This window comes from Manis pentadactyla, chromosome 4, assembly GCF_030020395.1.
Source record: "Manis pentadactyla isolate mManPen7 chromosome 4, mManPen7.hap1, whole genome shotgun sequence".
Lineage (NCBI taxonomy): Eukaryota > Metazoa > Chordata > Mammalia > Pholidota > Manidae > Manis > Manis pentadactyla.
The window spans coordinates 33,728,138-33,737,374 of NC_080022.1; the positions used below are offsets into that span (position 1 = coordinate 33,728,138).

The 9,237-nt window shown below is 47.5% G+C and overlaps 1 protein-coding gene across 1 annotated transcript; it reads left to right on the forward strand.

Annotated features, from left to right (window-relative positions):
• The first annotated feature begins 920 nt into the window (after positions 1-920).
• On the forward strand, positions 921-8,885 carry CFAP144 (cilia and flagella associated protein 144). The gene is made up of 4 exons (XM_036892923.2): positions 921-1,242; positions 3,966-4,025; positions 5,976-6,079; positions 8,530-8,885. The coding sequence occupies exons 1-4, from the start codon at positions 1,110-1,112 to the stop codon at positions 8,638-8,640; spliced, it is 408 nt and encodes a 135-aa protein (XP_036748818.1). The 5' UTR covers positions 921-1,109; the 3' UTR covers positions 8,641-8,885.
• Positions 8,886-9,237: the final 352 nt, after the last annotated feature.

Here is a 9,237-nt window from a genome sequence, read left to right on the forward strand (position 1 = left end):
TTACATGTGAACTCATTATAAACAGTAGGTAGGTGCTGCACAGGAGACAACAGAGGAAAGAACCTTCCAGGCCAAAGAGTAGTAGCAGAAGCTAAAATAAGGCATCATTAATGAGCGTGATGGACTCAGGGAACTGCAGACATGCCCACACAACTGACATGCCAACACTGTCCCCAAGCCTGAGCACATCCTGGGACACCCTGTGTTTTGAATGAATGATGAATGAGTGAGGTACACAGTGGGGAAGTCCAAAGCACAGCTTTGGAGTCAGAGTTTATGTGTTTGCCAAAACCAGAGATGGCTCCTTTCTTTAGGCTAGGCCTATTTTTTGGCTCTTTTTACATAAACTCTATTATATAAAGTACCTAGAGTAGTGAAACTCATAGAGAAAGTGAAATGGTGGTCGTCAAGAGGCTAAGGGGAGAAGGAAATGGGGAGTCGCTGTTTGATCGGTATAAAAGGGTTTGGAGATCAGTTTCACCTAGTATGAATATACTTGACACTACTAAGCTATATATTAAAAAATGCTTCAGGTGAGAACTTTCAGGTTATTTTCCCACAACTAAAAATTTTTTAAATAAATAAATAAATAAGTCCCCAAGTTGCTTAGATTAAGAAAGGGCTATTCTGTCTACATTCTCACATGGGTGATATGGGTCAGAAGGTCCTCTCAGATGTGAAACCTCCGCTGGTTTGTGAGCTAGACGATAGGGGGTTTCAGTTTGTGGGCATCTGCTTTAAAGTGGGAGAGGTTTCTGACTCCTTCCAAAATCTTTTTTAGGAAATGACTGGCCAAGGTGAGATCCCATAAGTCCATTACCGCCTGGGTCTGTCACCGGTCGGCCAGTCCTTTTCCGTTTCCGGCGGTACCCAGGGTTGGTCCAGAGAAGCTGGGGAAGGTGAGTCCAGCGCGGAAGGAGAGGGCGGCGCGCTTAGATTCTGGGAAGGGGGGACGGCCGGCCGGAAGGTGGTCTAAGGGAGGCGCGAACTGCGTCTCTGTTGCCCGGAGACAGCGTGGGACGCCGTTGCCTGGAGACGGCCCTTGGCCCTGCACCCCGCGAGCGCCAAGAGCGCAGAGGGAGCGAGCTGCAGCGGACGCCCAGGAAGGCATGGCCGGTCGCCAGAAGGAGAAGGTGATCCTGGACGAGGTCCATCAGAACCAGATCTTGCGGGAATTGTACCTGAAAGAGCTACGAACCCAGAAACTGTACACGCAGTATCATGTGAATCCCCTCCGCAAAGGTGAGGGGCGCCGCTGGATGGAGGAAAGGGTGGGGTGGGGGGCGCCCCGGGGATGGAGGAGCCGTGGGGGCCGCTGCATAGCAGGAGACGCTTCTCTGACCTCACCTCTCTTTCAGGAACTATGACTGCGGGGGGCGTCTTGCCCCCCCATCACACCAAATATGGCAGACATGAAAGTGTACACACGTCGCGATTGAATAATATATTTGTTGTAAAAAAAAGTTGAAAGACTTTTTATAACTTTGCTGTGGAAATAATTATACTTCACAGGGTTTTATGTTTTGTTTTGCTTGTGTTTTGGGTTGTTGTTAATAAGCTTAAGTTTTTTCTTTTTTCAGGTTTCTGATAGTGCCTTAAACCTTCACCAGGTTCAGGGGTGGTAGACTCAGGGTCCATGCTGCCCCCTTGATGAAACGGCCCCGTCCTCCACTCCTCTCACTGTGCACATTCCTTGGGTGGGCTCATCGGGTGCCATAACATCAGCTCCCCCTGAACGCCATGGAATTGCAAATGGAGCCCAAACGCAGGCAGCCAGCCACCTCTCAGCTCCCTTCCCCTGGATAACCCACAGGTACCTCAGACCCACCAGTTCCAAAACTGGGGGCATCCCGCCCCCCTCCCCTACCTGCTGTTACTCCAGAGAACATTGTTTTAGCAAAAGGCACAGCAACCATTCACTCTTTCAAGTTAGAAGCCTAGGAATCATCCTCAGTCTGTCCCTCCCTGGCCCCACCCATCTCAGTAGTCACAATCATGTTTACTACTTCACATGCCTCTCACCCGACCTTGCCCATGTTCCCACCTCAGTGACAGACACTACCATGCATAGGCAGGCATCTCCATCTCTCCTGGCTGAATTCTGCCCTCTAAGTAGTCCTTGAGTCAGCCTCTCTCTCCATCCTCACCCGCTAAGCCTCAGCAGGGCCCTGCTCTCTCTGCCTGGGTTGATCTGGTGGGCATCTAACTCCTCTCTTTTCCTCTAGACCCTCCCCGACACCATCCCTGGCTAGAGCTGTGCTAAAGGGCCAGGTGGATCCTGCCAGCCCTCTGTAAAAGCCTGGGTGGCCCCACAGCTTCTGAGGAGGCGTTAAACCAATCAGACATTAAGGCCCCAGTGGATCTGGCTCTGCAGCCCACACAGCTTCCTCCGACTATCCCCGCCGCCCCCCCGCCCGACCCCGCACACACACAGTTCCTTGAACAAACAGTTCAATGCCTACACTGCATCAGCCACAGGCTCCCTTCTTTCCCACCCTATCTACAGAAATGGATTTCCTCAATCCATCACCAGTCCCTACATCTTTAACTTCATTCACAAAGGTCCTTCATCCAGAACTTCTCACCCAACTTCTGAGCCTAATTGGCTATAGTCCACCAAAACCTAGCTATGTAGGAAAATATGATGTCATTTTTTTAATAAAATTTGTATCTACTTTAGGTGTACATGTTTTGATACACAATGACATGATTACAATAGTCAAGCTAAGTAGCCATGTGTGTGTGGTGAGAGCGCATGAAATGTAATGTCATCATTTTGCTCATAACTAACCTGGTTTCCCTTGGGAATCCCCAACACTAATTTCAGGAAAACAATTTCAGAACATCCATTTCTGTTTAAACTTGGTCCATTCCAACAGTTTAAACTAGCTTGAGGCAACATTCAGGGTTCCTAGGAAAAGTTCTGGTCTCCCAGCTCATGTCCTTGGGCACATGTTTAATATGATCCATGGGGTAGAGTGAGAATATATTAGAACTTGTTTTTGTTTACTTTAATGTATAAAGAAAAAAATTATTCTTTGTTAATATACTGATAATAGTACACAGAGACTATATGAATGTACATCTAGTAGATGCATGCACAGAAGTGTTCTCTGGTAGGAGTTGGAGGTTAAAAACACTTTGGAGACCAGCTGGTTCCCCGTGGTCTCTGCTCCTTTCCTACTACTCTCCACCTAGCTCACTCCATTCAAATTACTCGGGCCTTCTTGATGTTTCTCCAACTCGCCAAGCTCTCTCTTGGATTCTTCCTACCTATCCCCACACAGTGCCTTTATCAGAGATACACCACACACACCCCACCATCAATTCCTTGCCTGCATAACCTGCTTTATTGTTTTGCATTCTCACCTATATTTGCCTGACATTATTATTTGTTTATTGTCTGTGACCACAAATAGAATGGGAGGTCAAGGAGTATGGGAATCTTCTCTGTTTACAGCTGTCTCCCATGCACCAATAATTAGGAGCTGAATGGATGTCTATGGATTTTGCACCTCTGGTATCACATGGCCTGCTGGGTATATATCACTCTCTAATTTTGTTTGGCTGCATCAGTTGTCTACACCTTCTAGACTAGCACTGTCCCAAGAAACATTCTTCAATAACAAAAATGTTCTCTATCTGTGCTGCCCAAAATGGTAGCCATTAGCCGCATGTGGCTATTGAGTACTTGAAATGTAGCTAGTATGACTGAAGAATGAATTGTTGGTCATAGTTAATTTTAATTATTCAAATTCAAGTAGCTAGATATGGCCGGTGCCACCATACTGGGCAATGCCATTTTAGACTGTGAGGTCCTTGAGGGCCTTACTCCCTAGTGGCCAGCACAATACCTGAAAGTGGCAGACACTCAGAAAATGCTAAATGGGTGTCCAGCCTAGGGTAGGTCTTAGAGCAGGGAGCGAGAGTATTAACATGAACCTGTGATGTTTTTTCTTCTCTAGTTCACACAATTACCAGAAAGCCCATGTCTTGGCATGATCATCTGGAGGAACCTGCAGATGGTAAGCCCGGGGTTTGAGAATACCAGTGAGATAGAGCACAGAGGGGCAGTTGGCTGGAGAGACCTCGCAGGGTAGTGTTACCTTGGGGTGAGCATCAGCCCTCTGCTTTGACTATCTGGAAACTGGACTCCCAGCTCATGTCCCTTGGGCACATGATTAATAGGATCCATGGGGTAGAAACAAACTAATGAAGTCCACAAGAGGTTGGCAAGCTCAACCATACCACCAGTTTACTAACTGTCAAGCCAACAAAAATGTTCCCAATGGCCTTCATTTGCATTTCAGTCATTCAGCATTTAGCTGTCAGTGGCACAAGTTCTGGAGTCATACTAAGTTCATACTAATTCTGGTTCTGGCACTTATTAAACTGTGACTTTGGGCAAGTTTTTAATCCTCTCTGAGCATCTCTCTTTGGGTCACTGTGAAGATTAAATAAAATAAGTGTATCAAACACAAATATCTGATACCTGGTGATCAGGAAATGTCCTTACTTTCATTATTACCATGTGATAGTCACTGTGATGGGCTGGAGGGCAGGGAGCTCATACCGTAGTGAAGGAGACAGACTAGTAAGTAGACAAATAAGTAGAGAGTAAGATTGGGGGTAATTGCACATAAAACAGGTGCCTAAGTCAGACAGTGGAGTTCTGGGAAGTCTTCTTGGAGGAGGTGATAACAGGGTGAAGTGGAGTATGTCAATGAGAAGACTATGCAAGGATATTCTGACTTAAAAGGAAAGGCACAGAAACAAAAGACATCTGCAAGAGGTTTGGCATGCATGCAAAATCCAGGGGACAGGGGTCATGTTTGGAATGAAAGAATAGAGGTATTTGCTGGAAAGCTTAATCCTTCTAGGCAAGCTTTCCTCCTTCCCTCTACCTTCTTAGAGTAGACTTTGATGGAAGAAAAATTTATATAGGAGGACAAGGTGGGAAGTTGTGTGTGGGGGTTTGGGGGTAGGTGGAGGGAAGATCTCATAGCATAGTGGAGACAGACAAGTGAATAAACTAACAGCAATATCAAAGAACATAAGGTCAATATCTGTGGTATCAAAAAGCCAGGAGTTTATTTCTAGCTGCCTTGTATTAAGAATAAACTGAGCCCGATGCCAGATCCTTTATCCTTGTTCCTTCCTTCCATTCTCAGTCATCTTGCTGAGGTAGACATTTCCCTCCCATTTTACGGAGGAGCAAAGCGAGGCTGGAAAAGTAAACCACCTGTCACGCTGGAAGTGGAAGGGCCAGGAATGTCTACTGCAAAGCCCAGATTCTTCCTGTTGTCAAACTGCCTCTCTCAAATTGGGACTTGATACGGGAGAAATTGAAAATGAAATATTTTCAAGTCCTTAAGCTGTAGAGTTACAAATATACCTGGTGTTGGCTGCCATAGTTATTTCGGTACAGAGGGATTTGACCTCCCTTCTTACAGCCCTCCTCCTCATTCTCTTGGCCACTGGCTGAACCCACTCACCTCAGGGCCTTTGTTCTTGCTGCCTATGCAGTGCTTTGCCTCTGCCTCTTTCTCAGGGCTGGCCCCTGCTAGGTGTCCAGAGAGGCCCCCCTCACCTGTCTAAGAAGCCACGCTACCCCCGCATGCCATGCCAACTCCCTCCTCACAGCCTGCATCACTGTCTGCCACCATTGGGTTTGCTTGTATACTTGTATATTGGGTCCCCTGTCCGCCCACCTGGACCACAAGCTCCAGGAGCAGGGACCATGTCTGTCTCACTACGCTGTACCTCCAGCACCCAGAACAGCACCTGGCACAGTTTGTGCTCCACAAGTATTTGTTGAATAATGAGTGGCGGAACCAGACACCTGTCACGAGGCCTAGGTGGGCCTTGAGGCCAGGTGCTCTGCCTCTGAGGAAGCAGTGGCCAGAGTAAAGGGCACATGACCTCTTTTTAGCCCCCAAACCTGACTCCTTCACAACTCATGCCTCATCTGCCAGACAGGTTTCTGAATCTTATTCACCATGCTGCCCAGGGACCAAGAAAGAAATACGTGGAGACACAGACTGAAAGCCAAGAAATTGGATGGGACTCAGAGCCCTTGGTAAGTGTGGCTCCTTTACTTAGGAAGCATAGGGGCAACAGAGGTGGTGGCTAAGAGATACTATGTGGAGCTGGACAGCCTGAGTTTGAATTCTGGCTGCCACTACCAGCTGTGTGAGCTTGGGTAAGCTACGAAGCTCTGTTATGACTCAGTAGCCTCGCTGTAAAATGGAGATACTCCCATGCTTTCCTTGTAAGGTTGTGATGAGGATCGATGAGGTGGTATTTGGGAGGTGCTTAGGACAGGGCCTGGCACACACTAAACACTGCCCAAGTGTTGATTAAACAAAGGTTGCTGATGACAGATTGCTGCACTGTGCTCTACCAGTTATTAGTATGGTGGTCTCGGGCATGTCACTTAACACCTCTAGGTTCTGTCCCTTATCTGTAAAATGGGAATGTAAGCAACAGTGCTCCCCTCATTTGATGGGAAGGGCACCTCTAGCTGCCAGGAGCCTGGGGAATGGAATCTTTACCACATTCACCCTGAATGATGGGCTTCCGTTGCCAAGGAGGAAACGCAGAATTTTGTACAGACAACTTGCAGAACTTTCTGCCACACTTGTTTTTAACTCTGTCATTTATCACACTGAAGGTTTTAGTTTTTAAGGAGCCAATGTGCTCATCTTGTCCATTACATTATCTGGGCTTTGTGCCTTGCTTAGGAATACGCTGAACACCCAGAGTTACTGAACAACTAACTATCCTTCTGTGTTTTTCCCTAGTTGTTGTTTTTTTTTAACACTTGGCTTTCAGCCCATCTGTGTATTTTGTGCCTGATATGAGGTTAGAGACCCCTTTCCTCAGCTGTATCAAGACTTCCTCCATTACCTCATATCACTGAGACCTTTCACACCCTCTGTCCTTATATCTACTGCCCCTGCAGCCTGTCCCCTGATGCCAGCCATACTCCAAGGACAGCAAGTAGTCTTCATCTTGAAGGACTACTCATCCTTCAGGGCAGCTCAGGAGTCACTTCTTCCATAAAGTCCCATTAAGGGACTTCTGCCCCCTGGCACCTCCCCCTGGTGCCTCTGTACTGCCACGTGCCTCCTGCGGCAGCATTCAACTCAACTCAGCAAATTAATGCAACATGATGGCTCTGGAGCTGGGCAGCCTGAGTTCAAACCCCAGCTCCACTACTTTCTAGCTGTGTGACCTGAACCTCTCAACCTCCATTTATCCACCATAAAATGGGATAATAATAGTAATACTTGAAGATGTGTTATGAAGATTAACTGAAACCATGTATATAAACTACTTGGGACAGTACCTGCACGTAGTAAGTGCTCAATAAATGTGGGCTTCTATGATGCCCATGACAACCAAGGACCATCAGGTGCTTCTCTTGGCCCCTTGGCTTGATCCCAGTTGTCTTCATCCACTGAGTAAAGGGAAGTATGCTCCCTTCCCAAGAGTGCCACACACCCTATAATTCTGTTTCTGCTGCAGGGGACTGGCCTTCCCTCCCATTTACACAACTCTAGTCTAGGGCATGTGGCTCTGCTGCTGGGCTCCTGCATGGACCTTGGAATAAATGGCTCAGTAAGTCAGGTTTTATCAGTGAGGAGGAGAGCAAGAAGCTGCTCGTTTGCAACAGATCCTCTTCAGAAACGCGCATCACCCTGGAGAGAGGAAAAAGGGAGATGGGGAGAGGAGTCCAGCCAGAGCCTGACCACCTTCAGGAGGACCACCGAGCCCACAAGGGAGAGGCACAGCTAGGCATCTGGGGAAGAGACGAATGTTCAAAGGGAAAGAGGAACATGGGGGGGAGGTGTCTGACTTAGAGTGAAAAAAGAAAAGGAAGAGGAAGGTTGTGATGAAAATCATCCAAGTCAGATCACTAGGTAACTGAGAAAACTATTTCAAAGCACAAGTAATTTAACTCACTATTTTTGATTTTCTTTAGAATACAGGCCAGGCTCCCATGGGCCACGCTCAGTAAATACCTCTTAGCCTCTGGTCTCCTAGTAACATTTAGTGGCAATGTATCCTTTAATTGCACAGAGTAGCTTCTGTGAGATTCTGTATCAGAGCTCACCCTTACTCTGGTCTCTGGGTAACTACTTCAACAATATTCATTCTTTCACTCAGCAAATATGTCCTGAATCCCTAGGGTGTGCTAGGAACTGTTCTAGGTGCTGGGGGTGTGTGACTTTAACAGCTACGGCCCTGCCCTCGCAGAGCTTATGTTCCAGTGGGGAAGGTGCATAGGCACCACCTCTGAAGCAGGCAGTGGGAAGGCAAAGCTAGCACGTTTGCATTGGTTATTCTCATTCAGTCCTGCAACTCTTTTGACATAAAAGTTGTTCCACAGAGTAGCAAGGAAAACCACCAGTGGCCATACATCAGGAGGATGGGGCCTGATTCAAGCCCAGGGGCATCAGACTTCAAACCCAGGGCTCTCTGCCTTCCCCACAGGCTTCCTTCTAACTCCGGCCTTCTCTCCAGGTCAACCCAGAACGCGATGACCGCAGGCTGAACCACTTCAGGGTCTACAGTGACGTCACCCTATACAAGGCTAAACTGTGGAGCTTGGGAGAAGACGACCGCCGCAAGTAGTACGCCAGCAGTGGTGCCAGCCCTGTCTTTAGTGCCCTCTGCGGCAGCTGCCCAGATAGAGAAGGATTGCTTTAAAGCTTAGGTCTGACTTCCTATATGAGTCTCACATTTCTCCTTTCTGCCCAAGTCCACTGGTTCAAATCCTTAATCTTATAAACGAGTGGGAGAATTCCAGTTAAAGATGGCAAATCAACATCCCTCTGCCTTCCCAGGTCCCAGCAAAGGATAATAAAAAGACAATAAAAGGTATGAATCCACAACAGGGAGATTGAGAAAGAAACCAGCAACCAAGAAAATGCCAGGCATGTTTAAAAGATAGAAAGCTGATGGAAGAGGGTGGGAGAAACCACAAACTGTGAGCTGAATGGGATACCTCCCAGCATAGAGCCCACACCTCCCAGAACTCTGGAGAGAGGTTTCAGGAGCCCAGACAGAGGGCAGTGAGGCAGCAAATGGAAATGGACATTGGTAGGGAGTCTTCAGGAGTCCCACTCGAAGCACACCAGCAGGCATGTAACATCTCACACACTGGAGGTTTTTTCTTGGAAAAATGGGGAAAGGCGAGGGTTCAGGAACACTAAGTAAACACAGGGTAGG

Bases quoted from the DNA above. Each gene is read 5' to 3' on its own strand.
- CFAP144 (XM_036892923.2), top strand. From the start codon at position 1,110: ATGGCCGGTCGCCAGAAGGAGAAGGTGATCCTGGACGAGGTCCATCAG. The intron at 4,026-5,975 runs GTAAGCCCGGGG...CTCATCTGCCAG, and splicing joins TCTGGAGGAACCTGCAGATG to ACAGGTTTCTGAATCTTATT. The intron at 6,080-8,529 runs GTAAGTGTGGCT...CCTTCTCTCCAG, and splicing joins GATGGGACTCAGAGCCCTTG to GTCAACCCAGAACGCGATGA.